The sequence below is a fragment of the Microcebus murinus genome, chromosome 16 (genome assembly GCF_040939455.1).
Source record: "Microcebus murinus isolate Inina chromosome 16, M.murinus_Inina_mat1.0, whole genome shotgun sequence".
NCBI classification, from domain to species: Eukaryota; Metazoa; Chordata; class Mammalia; order Primates; family Cheirogaleidae; genus Microcebus; species Microcebus murinus.
Genome location: NC_134119.1, coordinates 26,851,437 through 26,870,589, shown reverse-complemented (window position 1 = coordinate 26,870,589; position 19,153 = coordinate 26,851,437). Strand labels below are relative to the sequence as shown.

General features: G+C 37.8%; 1 protein-coding gene and 1 long non-coding RNA gene across 3 annotated transcripts in view; one reads left to right on the top strand and one right to left on the bottom strand.

The window, feature by feature from the left end:
- Positions 1-19,153, top strand: part of PTPRA (protein tyrosine phosphatase receptor type A) — a 134,729-nt gene that overhangs the window by 63,696 nt on the left and 51,880 nt on the right. The window contains exons 3-5 of one of the 2 annotated variants that reach the window (XM_012754913.2): positions 6,142-6,220; positions 6,770-7,111; positions 13,275-13,301. In XM_012754913.2, coding sequence (XP_012610367.1) covers positions 6,148-6,220; positions 6,770-7,111; positions 13,275-13,301 — 442 coding nt within the window. In that variant the 5' untranslated portion in view covers positions 6,142-6,147. The remainder of the gene's footprint in view (positions 1-6,141; positions 6,221-6,769; positions 7,112-13,274; positions 13,302-19,153) is intronic. The other variant, XM_012754914.2, reaches the window with a different exon arrangement.
- The window catches only part of LOC142876876 (uncharacterized), a 105,068-nt gene that overhangs the window by 36,602 nt on the left and 49,313 nt on the right, over positions 1-19,153 (bottom strand). The gene's annotated exons all lie outside the window — the stretch shown is intronic.

Here is a 19,153-nt window from a genome sequence, read left to right as displayed (position 1 = left end):
TGCTCATACCTGCCTCTGGGAGGCAGAGGCGGGTGGATCGCTCAAGGTCAGAAGTTTGAAACCAGCCTGAGCAAGAGCGAGACCCTGTCTCTACTAAAAATAGAAAGAAATTAATTGGCCAACTAAAAATATATAGAAAAAATTAGCTCGGCATGGTGGCGCATGCCTGTAGTCCCAGCTACTAGGGAGGCTGAGGCAGGATTGCTTGAGCCCAGGAGTTTGAGGTTGCTGTGAGGTAGGCTTACGCCACTTGACACTCTAGCCCCAGCAATGGAGTGAGACTCTGTCTCAAAAAATAATAATAATAACAATAGTGTTGATTGAGTGAACAATTAGCTAAAGTAACTAAAACTCTCCTTCTAGGTACCTTTATCTTAAGTCAGATAACTTGAATAGCTGGAGGAGAAGGCCCAGGGTAGAGTTTAACATTCTCATTGTTCCTCCTGCACCTGGGAGACACCTTTACTAAGGCTGAGAGTTAAACTTGGTTATCATTCCCACAGAGAACTTTATGTTTTCTTTCCCACAGAGAGCTTTATTTCTGCCAAAGAATTGAGTTTACTTAAAATCAAGATTAGTACTTGAACAGAGGTATTAGATATCTGAAAAAATCAGTGCTTGAATCACTACAAAAAATTGCTGCCTCTTTGTTTAGAAATCTGTAAAATGGAAATAATTATGGGTTGGTTTTTGTTAGAATTGGAAAGATTAAACGTGTTTCTTCATTGGTAACCTTTGAAGGATCAAATAGTGATGAGATATGTAGAGAAAAGCTGGGTGTAGTCCTTGATTTGAATTGTACCTCCACAATTTACCAGCTTTGTAACCATCTCTCAATTTCTTTATCTCCAAAATGGGAGTAAGATGAGTATCTAACTTGAAGAGTTGCTATGAGAGTTAGATAAAATGTGTGAGTATTGAGATAATACTTACCTGACATTTGATCATATCTTATCAGTAATAGTATATTAAATATGAACTTCTTAACTTTGAATAGAAAGACTCTTATTGGAAACTGTCACCACCAAAGTCTAAATTCTGGCAATGTGCAGATTACCTGAGCTCTCCTTTGCTAGTGACAATTTCATGATATTGATTCCTTGTACCATTTTTTTCTTTAGTAAATGTATGCACAGCACCATCATCATTCCCATTCCTAGATCATCACACATTATAATGCGAGGAGTTGGTCTTAATCCTTATGAATAACTATATCAGGATTGAGGTTTGTTGCATATATTAGAAAATGAAATAGGTTTCTTTCTTTCACATGTATATTTCTTTCGCATGTCTTACGCCACGGCACTCTAGCCGGGACAATGGAGTGAGACTGTCTCAAAAAAAAAAAAAAATAATAATAATAATAGTGTTGATTGAGGGATATCTATTTCAAACCTCCCTGCTCAATTCTTCAATACTCATATTTAACCAAAGGCTTATGATTCACAAATGTTTTTTGAAAAATAAAAAGTATATAAACTTGGGTTTCTTCCACTATTTTTCTTTCCTAGAATACATTGCCCACCAACTGTGTCCCCACTGGAGATTTCAGAGCCTCCACGTGTATCCCTAGAAAATGTCTCAGATCTACTATGCTGAATTTGAATTTTAAGAATATTTACAAAATGTTCTTAGACATTCATTATCAGGAAAACAACAACTATGATTTTTTTAGAACTTCGTCTTTTATGTTTTGTCTTTCTATCCTTTGATATATGAAGGTAAGCATGGCCCGTGTGGCAGTTTGACAGTGTCATCAGAGAACCTAATATCCTTCTAGCTGTATTCTATCCTCAAGGTTACCTCAGAGTTCAAAATGACTGCTGGGGCTCTAATTATCACATCTGAATTCTAGATTAGAGGAGGCAAGACAAGGAAAAAGACCAGTCTTCTCCCTTTTAAACCACCTTCCTAAACATTTCATAATGCTATTCCTTTGCTAGAGTGTACTCACTTGTCCATACCTAACTGAGGAATGGGCATGTTCTCTTTCATACTAGAGCCCAATTTTCTTCCTGCTCTCCTTGTCCTCAGGTGAGAGTAGCATGGCTCTCAGAGCCTCAGGGTTCATTGGCAGGGAATGTGTGTCTGAGCAGAGTCCTTCTCTAGCAGGTATTCAGTATGCCTGTGAATGGTTCCCTCATCTTGGATACAGGATATATATTTCAAATAATTTACCTCTGAAATTCATGTCAGCATGCATAATCAATTTAATATTCAAGGTTTCCACAATTCAAAAGAGATTCCCCGCCCCCCCCCCCTCAGGTACACAAAATCAGCATAGCAGGGTTGGTGAGAGGAGGCATACACAGTGGGCTTTGAGATGGGCAGGCAAGTGTGAGTGATTTAACAACCAGTGTACATTGCCCACCAGCCATGTCCCCACTGGAGATTTCAGAGCCTCCATGTGTATCCCTAGAAAATGTCTCAGATCTACTATGCTGAATTTGAATTTTAAGAATATTTACAAAATGTTCTTAGACATTCATTATTAGGAAAACAACAACTATGTTTTTTTAGAACTTCGTCTTTTATGCTTTGTCTTTCTATCCTTTTAAGTATTGCTAATGTCATCTTGGTCTTTTCTTTGTTTGAATGTTGAATTTTGCTGACTGAGCACCCTAATGTATATACAGTGGAAACTTTTTTTTTTTTTAAGTAAGAAATGTTTTTGTACTAAAATATAGACAATATGTTGGCCCTTTGTCTGGGTATAGTGGGGTGGGAGAGAGAACACAATGTGTGTGCCATTGTGTTGGATGTATTAGGGAATTGCCTAGGCTTCATGACTCATCTCCCAAAGCCTCCCTGCTCAGTTCTTCTATACTCATATTTAACCAAAGGCTTGTGATTCACAAATGTTTTTTGAAAAATGAAAAGGGTATAAACTTGGGTTTCTTCCATTATTTTTCTTTCCTAGAATATATCATTCTATAATTCTACTAGAGCCACTGTTGACTAATGGAAAATGATGTATAAAAAGGGGGGGAATCATATATAATCAACTCTTAACAAAGACAAGCAGAAAAGATTGGTTAATATAACTGGTATGTCCATATCAAGAAAAACTATGCAGCCATTGAAAAGAAAGGTAGCTGAATATATTGATATAGAAAATGTTCAAGATTTATTACTTAAGTAAAAATACAAGCTGCATACAGTCTATATATTATCCTATTTGTAATTTTTATAAAATGTGTGGATATATGCTGGTATAGTACAGAAAACTTGTAAAGGGTATAGAAGGACGTGTTCAGTGATCACTTTTGAGAAATGGGACTAGCAGGTGGTAAATGAGACTTACGTTTTGCCTTATATCCCTCTGTTCTGTTTGTATTTCTTTTTTTTTCTTTGCTGGGACTATAAGCAGGCCTATTTGTATTTCTTATATAGTGGTTTATAATATGTAATGGTAGGGAAGGAGCTCTAGTGGCTTTCTTATATTACAAAAGTTAACCCCTCGTTTGGTTATTAAGTATGAAGTGTCCGATTTAAGTACTAAGAAAGTACTATTTCTGTCTCTGGGCCTCAGTTTTCTCAGCTGTGAAATTAGAGAGCAGGTCTTTTCTGCATTTTTTTTTTTTAAGGAAAAAGTCTTGCTCTGTTGCCCAGGTTAGAGTGCCATGGCATCAGCCTAGCTCACAGCAACCTCAAATTCCCAGGCTCAAGCCATCCTCCTGCCTCCACTTTCTAAGTAGCTGGGACTATAGGCACTTGCCACCACGCCTGGCTAATTTTTTCTATTTTTAGTAGAGATGGGGTCTTGCTCTTGTTCAGGCTGGTTTCGAACTCCTAAGCTCGAGTGATCTTCCCACTTCGGCCTCCCGTAGTTGTAGGATTACAAGTGTGAGCCACCGAACTCGGCCTTGATCTTTTTTTAACCACTGATCTTTTACTATCTCCATGGTTTTGCCATTTTCAGAATGTCATATAGTTGGAATCATATAGTATATAGCCTGTATACAAATACATACACAGTATGTAGCTTCTTCACATTGGCTTCTTTCACTTAGTAAGAATATGCATTTAAGTTTCTCTCATGTCTTTTCATGGCTTTAGCTCACTTCTTTTTAGCAGTAAATATTCAATTATCTGGATATGGCATAGTTTATTTATTCACCTACTGAGGGATGTTTTGTTAGCTTCCACGTTTTGGCAATTATGAATAAAGTTGCTATAAACACCCACGTGCAAGTTATTATTGGGGCATAAATTTTCATCCCATTTGGGTAAATAACAAAGAGCACAATTTCTGGATCATATAGCAACAGTATGTTTATTTTTTAAGAAACTGGCAAACTGTCTTCCAAAGTGGCAGTGCCATTTTGCATTCCCACCAGCAAGGAGAGTCCCTGTAGTTCCATATTTACAAACATTTGGTGTTTCAGTGTTTTGGATTTGGGCCATTCTAATAGGTATGCAGAGGTATCTTAATTGTGTTAATTTTCAGTTCCCTAATGACACAATGATGTTCCACATCTTTTCACATGCTTATTTGCCATATGTATATCTTCTTTGGTGAGGTGTCTGTTCAGGTTTTTGCTCATTTTTAAGTCCATTTTTCTTATTGTTGAGTTTTAAGAGTACTTTGTATATTTTGTGTAACAGTCATTTATCAGATGTGTCTCTTGCAGATACTTTCTCCTGGTCTATATCTTGTCCTTATTCTCTTACCATTGTCTTTTACAGAGCAGTTTTTGATTTTAATGAAGTCTAGCCTATCAATTAATGTTTTTCATGGATTGTGCTTTTGTTCAGGCCACCTGCTGAACACATTTTCTTGCTAGGCATGGCTGCTGATACCAGGAGCAAACTGCTGGGGGATAGATGAACCACCTACATCTCCCTCCCTTCCTACTCCTCCCCCAGAGATTTTCATATACTCCTTGTGGAGGCATGCTTCCCTTAGAGACTCACTACCATATTGAATCACTTCTAGACTGTGAGTCCCACGAAGATGGGGCTTGTGAGTGTATTTCATCCCAATTGTTTCTCTAGTACCTAGCTCAGTGTAGGACACAAAAATCTAAATGGATGAATGAGCCACTGTTATCAGTGGGAATGCACCATTGTCCTCTTATGTGGTTTGAGGTGGAATAAAGGTTGAGAACAGCTGTGTAATAATGCCTACCTGAAAGGGCAGTACGTTAGTACAGTCAGCCTACCTTCTCTATACTTCTCACTCTGAAGACTGCAAACCTGTACTTAGCAGTCAACTTGGGAGCTTTAAAAGGCACTGCTACCTAGCTCTCTCCCATAGTGATGCAGTCTGGCATCTGGGAATTTTTTTTAAAGTTTTGCAGATCATTCTAAAGTATAGCCAAGGTTGAGAATCACTGCTATAAAAGCATTTTTAAATGCTTAAACAATATGTCTTAATATGACTTATATGTGCAGGTTGAACATCCCTAATCTAAAAATCCAAAATCTGAAATGCTCCAAAATTCAAACCTTTTTGAACACTGACATGATGCTCAAAGGAGATTTCAGGTTTTTGGATAAGGGGTGCTCAACTGGTAAGTATAATGCAAATATTCCAAAATTCAAATAAAATGTGAAATTTGAAACATTTCTGGTTTTAGCCATTTCAGATAAGGGATACTCAATCTGTATATAAAGATTCAATTAATAGTTGGACTCCTGGAGAAACATGCATATAAGGCTCCCCCAAAATCATTGATCTATGTGTATATTTTGTTTGTTTGTTTTTTTTTTTTTTTTGAGACAGAGTCTCACTTTGTTGTCCAGGCTAGAGTGAGTGCCGTGGCGTCAGCCTAGCTCACAGCAACCTCAATCTCCTGGGCTTGAGTGATCCTTCTGCCTCAGCCTCCCGAGTAGCTGGGACTACAGGCATGCGCCACCATGCCCGGCTAATTTTTTTATATATATATCAGTTGGCCAATTAATTTCTTTCTATTTATAGTAGAGACGGGGTCTCGCTCTTGCTCAGGCTGGTTTTGAACTCCTGACCTTGAGCAATCCGCCCGCCTCGGCCTCCCAAGAGCTAGGATTACAGGCGTGAGCCACAGCGCCCGGCCTGATCTATGTGTATATTTTAATAGCTTGGAAACCCAGAATACTCTTTTGGTGAGTAGTTTTAATAATATAGGACCTCATCTAACATGGCTTCCTATTTTCCAGGTAAGCATGGATTCCTGGTTCATTCTTGTTCTGCTTGGCAGTGGTCTGATACATGTCAGTGCCAACAATACTACCACAGGTAAATTGTCATTTGATAAGGCTAATATTTAGAAGCTAATTTTGCCTTCACATTTAATGACCCAAATTTGAAGATCTAGGTGGTATTGAAAGAATATTAAAATTTTATTCAAAAAGGATGGTAAAATAGGTGTCTTTGGAAACCTCTGAATTGTATTGAATGCTCAGCATTGTTTTATATGCCATATACTCCATACTACTTGGAGATTATTTATTTAAATAAATCAAAGATTATTTGTTCTTTCCTAAAAAGTAAAAGAAATTATTGATATTTAAGACTCTATGTATTTATTCTGAGGAGCTTAGTAAAAAATTCCGTTTCTTCCTCCCTTAGACAGTAGTCCTTTGGAGGAGGTAGAATGGTCCAGCATTAGATAAAAATGAATTACTTGTTTGTGTGTGCGTGTGCTTGCACATGTGTATGTATCTGGGCTTTGCTTGGTCTCCAGGTGTTTGAGAGTTTATTAAGACAGCAATGCTGCTTTATGTTTCACAACTTTTCAGCTTCACATTCTTCATATGTTTCCCCTCTTTTTTTTGGTGTTTGTAGTTGCACCTTCTGTAGGAATAACAAGATCAACTAAAGCATCAACAGCAGAATCAGTTAAAGAAGAGACCAAAACTTCAAATCCAACTTCTTCAGTAACTTCTCTTTCTGTGGCACCAACATTCAGCCCAGATCTAACTCTGGGACCCACCTATGTAACCACTGTCAATTCTTCAGACTCTGACAATGGTACCGTGAGAACAGCAAGCACCGATTCTGTAGGCACTACAATTTCACCAAATGGAACGTGGCTTCCAGATAACCAGTTTACAGATGCCAGAACAGATCCCTGGGAGGGGAATTCCAGCACTGCAGCAACCACTCCAGAAACCTTCCCGCCTTCAGGTACTAGAGATAGTTTCTCTTTGTTCATTTGCTCTTTTAGCTCATTCACCCTTTTGTTATCTTTGTGTTTTCTAGCCATAAAACTTCTTGAAATAAGTAAAATTGCTCAAGCAAAGTGATGTAACCTAGATATAGAATTCTTAGGAATATCTGGTTAGCATAGAGTTCAGAAAAAAGCAGGGGATTCTAGAAGATATAATTCTGCTGAATGGGACCCTGGTTAGATTGGAGAGGTTTACGTGTGTTTAAAGGTAGAAAAGAAGGTTGAAAAGTCAAGAGAAAGAGGGGAGCTAATGGAAGATGCAAGAGATTGAAACGATACAAGACTGAGTAATAGGATTGGCCGTGAAAAGGAAGGGATCCCTGGAGCCCATGGGAAAGAGAAGAATAGATATGGATGTACATAGTAGTTAGATATGGAGTGGGAGGCCAGAGGCCAGGGTGGAGTTAGAAAGCAGGGCTCAGGAAATGATTATGTTGCAGTATCAGTTGTTCAGGGCCTCAGCCGAGCCCTCTCGTCTCCTTGGATCAGAGTCACTGAGTTAAAGCAGAAGTAGTCCCAAGGATAAAGTTAGAGACCTAGATCGGAGACCAGGTGGGGAAAGGCAATTTCTGACCTCTTTGACCCTTAGGCCCCTGGCCTGTAAAAGAGGATTAGAGGGTCCCTCAAAGGGCATCTGTGAGGAATAAAGTAAATAATTGTTCCCTGATTGCTGTGTAACTGTCATTCCTTTTCTAACAAAAATCGAGGTTCCCTCTTCTTTGATCCCATCCCCTTGGCTCAAATGTCTTTCCTGTTAGAAGGTGAGCATCCCTAGGTGGAATCACATCCGGCTCATGGAGGGCTGAATTGAATCTCATTTGGTTACTACAGATGACATCTTTTAGCTACACCTTACATTCCCAGACCCTTCACCTGCCTGCTTTTTTTTTTTTAATAATTTTTTTTTTATTTTTTTTTACAGTCCTTTACAATCCATCAGATCAAAACACCTGCTTGCTTTAATCCCATATTTTCTACTACGCAGGCAATATAGCATTCGCATTTAAGAGCATAGTCTGCAGATCCATACTACCTGAGTTTGAATTTCAGCTCTGCCATAAGCTAGCTGTATGACCATAAGACAAGTTTAATCTCTTTGTACCTCAGTTTGTTTGTAAAACAGGAATAAATGATAGTAATAGTTCTTACCTCATAGAAGATCTATTAGGATTAAATGAGTTAATATGAGTGAAGTACTTAAAATGGTGCCTGGACATGGTAAGCGCTATTTTTAAGTGTTAGCTGTTATTGTTGCAATTATAGCTCTGAAATTTATCAATAAAATATATAGAGATACATTTATTTATTTTGTTCCTGAACAATCCGTGGGAAAAGAATGGAGGTACATTTAATGCGTATGGCATACCACTGTTCTTGATGAGGTAGGGGTCTGATATTTGCTTTGTGCTTTAAAGTTAATACAGTTGTTATTTTTGTTGTTGTTATTTTGGGGTTTTTTTTTTGGGGGGGGGGGGAGGTTGAGACAGAGTCTCTCTCTGTCCCACCTGGGTAGAGTGCAATGGAATGATCATAGCTCACTGCAACCTCACACTCCTGGGCTCAAGCAATCCTCCTGTCTCAGCCTCCCAAGTAGCTGGAACTGCAGGTGCCCACCACGATGCCTGGCTAATTTTTCTATTTTTAGTAGAGATGGGGTCTTGCTCTTGCTCAGGCTAGTTTCCAACTCCTGAGCTCAAGTGATCCACCTGCCTTGGTCTCCCAGAGTACTAGGATTATAGGGGTGAGCCACCACACCTGGCCTAAAGTTGATGCAGTTTTGGCATAGTTATATGTTAGACATTGTACTGAAGGTTTTATACAATAATCCTATGAGGTAAGTTCTATTTTATGTTTTACAGTTGAGGGAGTTTTACAATGATGAGACTATAATTTCTAGAGTATTTTCCAAAATGCAGGTTATGACCCAATTTTGAAATCAGTTTAGTGGGCCACCACTAGTGGGTTTTTTGTGTGTGTGTGTTAATGGATGGCCCAATTCCATTTCTATTCTAATTTTTTCATATTACATATATAATTTTGTAAATTTTTTATTTTTTATACACAAATGCAGATACAGATATTGAGTAATGACATAAATTGTATTTCTTGCTGTGGGTTATGGCCACTGCTCAGGGAGGAAAGGCAGATTAACTTTTACAAACTGAATGAGCAGATGGAAAAGGTGAAACTAACCCAGTCCTGATTTCACAGCCCATGTTCTATTCAGTACTGTCTTTCATTTAACAATTCTGTTATGTGACCATGGATAATTATCTCCTCTAAACAGTTGCATAATTTAAGACTGTATATAGAGGTTAAATGATTTTCTTTAGATCTCAAGGCTAGCAAATTAGGCCTATTTCTCACTTTTGTAGTCTTTCCACACTACTAGTAGAGAATTTAGTTTTCCATAAACTACGTTAGGTCCAAGTTATGCAACAGCTAAGAATCCACTTATTGTACACTTAATACAGTTTCATGTCAGGAGAGACTGAGACTGTATTTCTCTGATAGTTTTTATTCAATATTAGTAAAACACGAGAACACCATTATGGTCCTTGAGGACGTCACAGTCTTAAACCATACAACACAATCGCTACAATATCATCAATTCTCTTGTAATAGTTACAATTTTTGCTTACGTCAGTATTTGATGTTTATTATTATGGCTGTGAAATATCATTCATTGCTGAATTATAGATATAATTTCATTATTTTTCCTTTCTTGTGCAATTTTTTCTTGAATTTAATAATCGCCTTGTTTTTTGTTTAGTTTTCTCGTTATTGCTAGTCAGTTCCTCCCACACTCTCCAGAGCCTGTCAACACAGTTTTCTACAAAGTCAGACCTACTAGATAATCTATTATTTCTTTATTACCTAAAGAAATTCATCCTGAGCCCTCCTTTGTCTTATTCCAGTCTAGGCTTATTAATTTCCAGGGCTACTACAGGTTAAAGCCTGGGATTTCCCTTCCCTGTCATTCTGGGAATTCCCTTGGCTGCTGCTTCTTGGCTTTCACGTTATCTTCTTTTTTGTCTTCTTTCATCATTTGGTAGAAAACTCAAAAGCTTCCTGAGAAAGGGGTCTGTGGGAGGTAAATTGCCTTAAACCTACATGTCTAAAGATGTCTTTAGGGGTATATATAGAATTTGAGGAAATATTTTCACCCAGAATTTTTAAAGTATTACCCTGACTGAATCCTACTTATCAGGCATGGATTCTACTGCTATCTTAATTCCTAATTCTTTGTATATTTTTTAGGATCTTCTCTTTATCATTGGGGTCCTGAAATTTCACAGACATATATCTTGATGTGAGTCTTTTTCATTCATTATTATGAGTAGGATACTTGATATGCCCTTTGGCGCCTTGGCACTTAAATTCTGAAAATTTTTCTTGCATTTCTTTGAAACTTTCCTCCCTCTTCCACTTCCTTTGTTCTCTTCTTCTAAAACTCCCGTTATTTGGATATGGAACATATCCTTAATTAATTCTTTAATCTTAATTTTTCTTTCTTATCAATTTTTGCTTTGAGTCTCTTTTTCCTCTTAAAAATAAGCAAAGGGATGTATATTTCTTATTCCATTTATAATACAAATAATATACTGAGTTAATTTCTGCACATTGCTTTTTTCAGTTGACCTCATCATCATACTTCTTGTATATTTTAGTTAAGAACTGCTTCATTGTGTGAATACACCTTAATATATTTAGCCAGTCTCCCCTATGAATGAACGTTAAGGTTGTTTTCAGAGTACTCTTACAAACAACACAGTTTGTCATTTCAGATGCATGAGGGTATTAGTAGGATAAACTATTTTAAGTGTGCATTTAAAAACTGATGGATATTGCCACATTTCCCTCTATTGGGAAATATATTCCTATTAGCAATATGTCAAAAGTGCCTGTTTTTCTAAACTCTCTTCCGTGCAGTGAATTATTAAACTTCTGGATCTCTGCCAATCTGGTAAAAAATAGCATGTCAGTGTAACTTTAATTTGCATTTCTCTGAACTTGAGTAACTTTCCATAATTTAAAAGATTGTTTAAATTTCTTTTTCTGAGCACTCTCTGTTGATATCTGTTACCCATTTTTCTTACTAGGCTGTCAGGTTTTCCCGATTCATTTGTAGAAGCTCTTTATGTATGTTCAGGAAATGAGCCTTTTGCCTATGGTAAAGTTGCAAATATTTTTCCCTGGATGGTATATCTAGCTTTTCTGCATTGCAGAAGTTACCATTAGCAATTTTTAATCTTAAAAATTTAAATATTTACCAGTTTGTTTTAACTAAATGTTTTCTAGATATTGGGTCATATTTAGGAAAGCTTTCGTTACTCCAAAATTATAAAATAGTTTTCTTCAGGACATTTATATTATAGTTTCCTTCTTGTGTGTGTATATGTGTGCATACTTAAATTTTTGATCCATCTGGAATTTATTCTGACGCAAAGTATTAGCTATGGACAACAGCTAACTAGTTGTCCTAGCACCCCTTTAATGAGTAATCTGGTTTTTTGTCACTGATCTGAAATGCCACCTTCATTATATACTGAATTCAGATATTTATTTAGGTACTTATTTGAGTATTTGGGAGCATTCATTCTATTTTATTTATTTATTTTTTAGTTTTGTTTTTAAGAGATAGGGTCTCGGCCGGGCGCGGTGGCTCACGCCTGTAATCCTAGGTCTCTGGGAGGCCGAGGCGGGAGGATCGCTCAAGGTCAGGAGTTCAAAACCAGCCTGAGTAAGAGCGAGATCCTGTCTCTACTAAAAAAGTAGAAAGAAATTAATTGGCCAACTAAAATATATAGAAAAAATTAGCCAGGCATAGTGGTGCATGCCTGTAGTCCCAGCTACTCGAGAGGCTGAGGCAGGAGGATCACCTGACCCCAGGAGTTTGAGGTTGCTGTGAGCTAGGCTGATGCCACAGCACTCTAGCCTGGCAATGAAGTGAGACTCTGTCTCAAAATAAATAAATAAATAAAAGAGATAGGTTCTCACTTTGTTGCCCATGCTGGAGTGCAGTGGTGTGATCATAGCTCACTGTAACCTTGAGCTCCTGGGCTCAAGAGATCCTCCTGCTTCAGCCTCCTCCCAATTAGCTAGGACTACAGGCACTTGCCACCATGCTTGACTAATTTTTTTTACTGTTTTGTTGAGGCAGGGTCTTGCTATATTGCCCAGGCTGGTTTTGAATTCTTGGGCTCAAGGGATTCTCCCACCTTAGACTCCCAAAGTGCTAAAGATTGCAGACATGAGCCACTGCGCCTCGACTCAATTGTAGTTTCTGTTGATCTTTTTTTTATAAGGGCTTGTGAGTATCCCATGGGCCTTTGAAAAGAAGGTTTTTCTCTATTAGTGTATAGTGTTTGGTATATGCCAGTTAGATTTTATTACCTCTTATTCAGGTCTTTTATATCCTCACTTAGTTTTGCCCTCTTGCATTTTAATGGACCAAAAGCCATACAGTCTTCTAATATCATGTGTTATTTCTCTTTGCATTCTTGAATTTTTATTTTTATTATTATTATTTTTTTAAGACAGTGTCTCGCTCTGTTGCCCAGGCTAGAGTGCTGTGGTGTTAGCCTAGCTCACGGGGCAACCTCAAACTCCTGGGCTCAAGCAATCCTTCTGCCTTGACCTCCCGAGTAGCTGGGACTACAGGCATGCGCCACCATGCCCAGCTAATTTTTTCTATATATTTTTAGTTGTCCAATTAATTTCTTTCTATTTTTAGTAGAGACAGGGTTTTGCTCCTGCTCAGGCTGGTCTTGAATTCCTGACCTCAAGCAATCCTCCCACCTCGGCCTCCCATAGTGCTAGGATTACAGGCGAGAGCCACCATGCCCGTCCTATTCTTGTACTTTTTAATGAATATTTATGCTGCATTGTTTGTGTACTCAGGGAGAAAGCCAGACCACTGACTAAAATTTAGTGAATCTGGACAATCTTGTTTTCCAGCTGTTGGAGGATACCTCATTCTAGGTTCAACATTATATATACATGGAGGAAAGTATCCCTTTTCAAAACTGGAGCTTGTTCGGTTTTACCCTAAATTGAATAGTAATGTTTTTCTTTAACCTGAGTGAATGTTTCTATTTTTCACTTCTTATTACACAGGTAATTCTGACTCGAAGGACAGAAGAGGTGAGCTGCTCACCTTGTATCTGTTGTCTCTTTTACACAGTGTATGGTATTCATCTGTGTTTCTTCTGCTCAATAGTCTGTGGTAACCTTGTACATTTGTGGCTGTGTTGTTTGTTTACTTTCCCTTAAGTTGATTCCATATTAACCTCATACAGAAAAGCAATAGAAATAAGTACTGTATTTAATATGTTTTTAAATATAGACTATGGATTCTAACAGCTATGATATATTTTAACAAGCAATAAAATAACTTATATCCTACTTTTTCATGTCACCTTGTTAATACTGCCTTTGGTTGGTATCAGGCTATAATTTTTATATCATAGGTTATTTCTGATTTTTAGGCCATACTTAACATTTAAACATTCTGGCTTTGTGTTGTCTTTCTCCTAGTCTATAAAATGTTGACCGTTTGTGGCTTTATATGGCTTTCATGGATTTTCAACCCTCTAGTGTAAAGTCCCTATCGCCTGAGATTCTGTGTCTGTGGCTTAAGCTAGACTGCTGAATCCCTGCTCATCAGAGAGCAGGAAGACATGGATACTCATGTGCAGAAGTGTGGCACCTTTTGCCTAAGACACCAGTAAGGCTGCCATCAAAGAGCATGAGAGAAAGATCATCCACTATTCTAAGAAATGATCATTACATTTGAGTTTGGAAAATGTTACTGTATGAAACAGTTTTTTTATCATGATTTTCTATTTTATCAAATCAAACTTTTTGAGATTTTTTTTCTGACTCCATTATTTAACTATGTACAAATTTCCCTGTGTAATTAAGTAATGGAACATTTGGTGGCTTATGAAATCCCACTAATTAGGGAGCATTTGAGTCAGAAAAGTGGATACTCTGTAATGTCCATCTGCCACTGTATTTGGGGAGGAATAGTGAAGTGTTACCATACTGTGTACAGATTTCTCTTACTTTCCTAAACTCAGCAACCAAACATAGGATTAATGCAGTGTCCTTGCTATATAGATTCACTTACTATCACTATCAAATGTGTAGAACTTAATAGGTTTATATTGCAATAGATACTTATATTTGCTCCCTAAACTGCTCTTTTAACCAGTCCTACAATAAAATCAAAAGTCAAAGTGGTAGGCTTTAAGATCTGTTGATTTCTTCCTCTACTTTGTGTATGTTTTAATAATATTCAGCCCTTTTCTTATCCCAGATTTTACCTAGCTGATACTTAAGTAGTTTCCATATTATGATTAGAAAATAAAATTATCTAGATTATTGCTAATAGTGACATATGAAAATTTTATTAATACAACAAATCTCATTTTTAATTCAGAAGATAATTTCGTATAATTCCCCTGGCCAAACAGAACTGAAGAGGCATACATATTCTAAAGCCACGTAATATAATAACAATTTTACCAGAGCAAATTTTTATAAGTATTGTAAATTTGGATATCACATTATAATTTTAAAGCCAAATGTTTTTTGAGACATGAGTCAACCGTTTGGAAATATGTGTATTATAATGCGTTTGATAAGTAAATTATGTCTTATGCAGATGAATTAAGGGTTACGAGTTTTTATGCACTGGCCTTTGGGGTCCTTTTGAACATCTCTTTGAGAGAGGGAGGTGCCAGCAACTCTTCTTCCTCTTTTGAAGTCCAAGAAACTGGTTATTTTCTCATGTTGTTTTTGTTTGTTTTTTCTTTTTTTGGAGACAAGGTCTTGCTCTGTTGCCTGGGCTACACTGCAGTGGTGTCATCATAGCTCACGGCAACCTCAAACTCCTGGTCTCAAGTAATTCTCCTCCCTCAGCTTCCCAAATAGCTGAGACTACAGGTGTGCCCCACCATGTCCTGGCTAATTTTTTCTATTTTTCGTAGAAATGCAGTCTCTCTCTTGGTCAGGCTGGTCTTGAACTCCTGACCTCAAGCAATCCTCCTGCCTCAGTCTTGCAGAGTGCTGAGATCACAAGTGTAAGCTACTGTGCCCAGCCCCTGTACCTTATAAGCAAAATTCTGCATAAACCCATCTTATCCTACTTTTCTACTTTTTATTGTAATAGTATAATTTGGTTCCTTTTTATTTTTTTGATAATGGGATTTTCATGTGAAGACCTTATAACTGGTATTTGTTAAATAGCAAGAACACAGGATAAAACTGGTTCTAATCATACTTTAAAAAATATTTTAGATGTAATCATTTATATAACTGTTTTTTTAAAAATCAGAAAATAATATATTTGTAAAGAATGAGTCCTTGAGACCAGAGTTCTAGAACTACTCAGGATAAGTATTCTGCTGAACCCCAGAGACTCCTTAATGTTTCTCAACTCTCATTTCAAATCATCTAGATCTCTAGATCTGCTCCCTTTGGCTTTCTCCTTCAATACTTTGCTAGAGTAGAGTCTAGAAAAGGTTGACATTCTTGTTTAAAGAGGTATTTTTGGATTATCATAGTAAGCGGCATTATTGTGAACTCCATTTTTGATGGCTTTTCTTAACACCTTTAATAATACATTCAGCATTCATTCAGTACCTGTTAGATGCCAAGGATTCCAAAAAAAAAAAAAATGCTTCCTGTCTCAGGAAATATGTGAACAACAGGTATCAAAGTCCACTCAGTATGTGCTGCTGGGTATACCACACAAAGTGCCAAAACAACTGAGAAGACTTATTGCCCTATGGCAATGGGAAGGAGGCACAGAGATGAGCTTTGGGCAGTTTAAATTAAAATAGTAAATGGGGGAAGGAGGACACACCAGATAGGGCAAAAGCAAAGAGGCATGAAAGAGCAAGTTGTATGTTTCAAGAACTGTGCACAGTTGATGTACATGAGATGAGGAGTGGGTTTTAGAAAGATAACTCCAGAAGCCTTAGAGAAGATAGGTGGGTAATAGAAATTAAGGTTTCTGGCATGGTAGCTTGCACCTATAATCCCAATGATTTGGGAGGCTGAGGTGGAAGGACCACTTGAGGCCAGGAGTTTGGGGCTGCAGTGAGCTAGGATCACTGCACTCGAGTCTGGGGACAAAGTGAGACCCTGTCTCTTGAAAAAAAAGACAGGGAAGTTTATGAATGGTAATTTGGCCCAAGACAACAGTGATTGGGCTCAGCCCAGTGGTTTGTGCCCTGGAGGCAACCTGATTACTTTTGCTGTTTTTAGAGCCAGTTGGAAGCACTTAAAACATTACAACTCTGCCTTTGATAGATACTACTACCTAAAGCATGGAGAAGAGATAAATACATGAATATGGGTAATTGAGGTTATAGGTGTGTGACATTTATTTCACTATTTTTGTAGTTGACCAGAGTATGTCTGGAGTCCTTAGATTACTTGCCTATTTGCATATGAGCCCTTAGATTGAAATGACCCTTTGTTTTCTTGGACATCTATAGTCCTAGAACCCCATTTTACTGTTTTGAAATGCCTGCCCCCAGGCCTGAGTCTAGGAGGTAAAACTTTGCTAGAATAAAAGTTGGGGCAGAACGGGAAGGCAGTGTGGAATGGACTGGTGTGCTTGCCTTGCTTGTACCAGCCTGCATTGTCCAAGCCCAGCTCTTCAGAGGACCCAGACTAAGACAGTCCTGAACATGAGAAGGCAATGAATCTGTACAGTTTGGGATGAACCCTAGGAGGTGTCTTGATCCTGAGCTTATCTCCAAGTCTAAGATTTGATATGGGAAGCTGTAAGTTCTCTCTCATTTCCTTGATAGATCTGAGTCTCCTTCTGTCACAGAGACCTGGGGACATCTTTGCTATCTGTATTGCCTTCTGACCATGTAAAAAAACATGGGTGTAATTTTGATGTCAAGGGGTAAAATCTGGCTTTCATGATGGTGGACTGTTCTGACCTGAAAGCTTATAAAAGTGTCATTGGTCCTATAATTTATGGATAGTCTGGAGAATAGTGTTACTTTGTTTTCTTGCTTTAGATTTGCAGCTGTGTAATCATGGGCAAGTTATTTAATCTTTGCTTAGTTTCCTTATCTGTAAAATAGGTTTAATAATGGTGTATCTACCTTAGGGTTATTAGGATAATTACATGATATAATATGGGATTGTGCTTTGCTCTGTTCATGCCTTACGTTACTGTTTAAATATTAACTAATAATTTTTATTAATTCATAAGTTATCTGGATAGGTACCTCCCTCCTTTCTCTGTTGCTTATATTTGTCAACTCTCCTAGTGATCATAAACAATACTGCACTCTTCCTCACCCTTTCTGATACTCCATTCATTCATTCATGCAGGACCTTTCCTGACCCCTCATCTTAAATAAAACCCCCCATTCTCTTTTTCACTCTTATTTTTCTTCATGGCACTTACCACTACCTGTATTATACATTTCTTATTTATTGTCCTTTCTCCACTAGAGTATAAGCTTCATATGGGCAAAGATGCTGCATCCTCAAGACCTGCCTGGCACAAGTACTGTGTTTCCCCGAAAATAAGACCTACTCATAAAATAAGCGCTAGCAGGATTTCTAAGCATTTGCGCAATATAAGCCCCACCCCGAAAATAAAACCTAGTGGTGGGCGTGGCTACGCAGCATATCTGCACAACCCATGTAAAGAAGCAGAACGGTAAAGAAGACAAGCATCTCATCTGCCCCCACTATCCCAGAGGTCTCAGCCATCTTGTGGGTGCTGCAAGCTGAGGCTTTGAGGGGAAAATAACACATCCCCTGAAAATAAGCCCTAGGGTGTCTTCTTGAGGAAAAATAAATATAAGACCCTGTCTTATTTTCGGGGAAACACGGTAGTCACTCAGTGTATATTTATGGAATGAAAGAATAAATATTGAGCTTAGGGATATTGGGGGGGGGGTGGCCTTGGATCATGGCTTCAAAATTTATCATTTAATGGACATATAACAATGACCTTAATCCAATGTGATTGTAGCAGAGTAGGTACATAGTGTTCTGGAAGTAGCAATTGATTTTATTAAAGGGAGCAATCAAAGAAAAGGATTTACCCAAAAAAAGGTGATATTTGAGCTAGAATTGTGTAAGAGGAGAGGTGGTAATTACATTCTAGATTAGAGGTTGGCAAAGTTTATAATTTCAGTTTGTGTGATTGTGAGCCCTCTCTGGCATACTCCATTCTGCCTTTGTAATGCAAATCAGCCATAGACAATATGTAAATTAATGAACATGGCTGTGTTCCAGTAGAATTTTATTTACAAAAACAGGCAGTGAGTTAGATTTGGACTGTGGTTTGCCAGCCCCTATTCTAGACAAAAACCTGCCTGAGCCTAGGAAGCTAGTCTGAGGTTCTCTGCTGGTGTGTGAGCTGCTGGATGCCAAGGCCAATCCTTTTCCATTCATATCAAGCAGTTTGCAAATGTGACTTCTTTTAAATCTTCCATTAACTCTAAGAGGTGGAAAATGCTATTACATTTCCATTTCTTGAATCATACTAAGAGATTGTCACGCTATTAGTGAGCAGGATAGTAGAAATTTGAACTCCCAGGTCTGTCAGACCCTAAAGCCTCATACTCTGGAAATGGCTTTCTTTTGTCCTCATGCTGATATGAAAATTTGGCTAGATAACTCTAAGTTCAAAATCTTAAGAACTTTGTAGACAGTGCACCATTGATTTCTGGCAATGATGTTTTAGATGAGCAATCGTAAGTGAATCTGATTCTTATTTCTCTGTAGAGAGTCGTTTCTTCTACTGAACATTTTTAAGTGGCCTGTGGCTGGTTGGTTGATTTCAACCCAAAATTTCAGAATTTTTTCAGGATGCATCTAATTAAACATCTTTTTTCCATATTATTCCTCAAAGTAGATGGTTTCTTTTGCCCTGATAACTCAGGGAATTTTCTTGTGCTATTTCTTTCCCTCCTTCCGTAATGGTTTCTTCTTTGGGATGTACCATT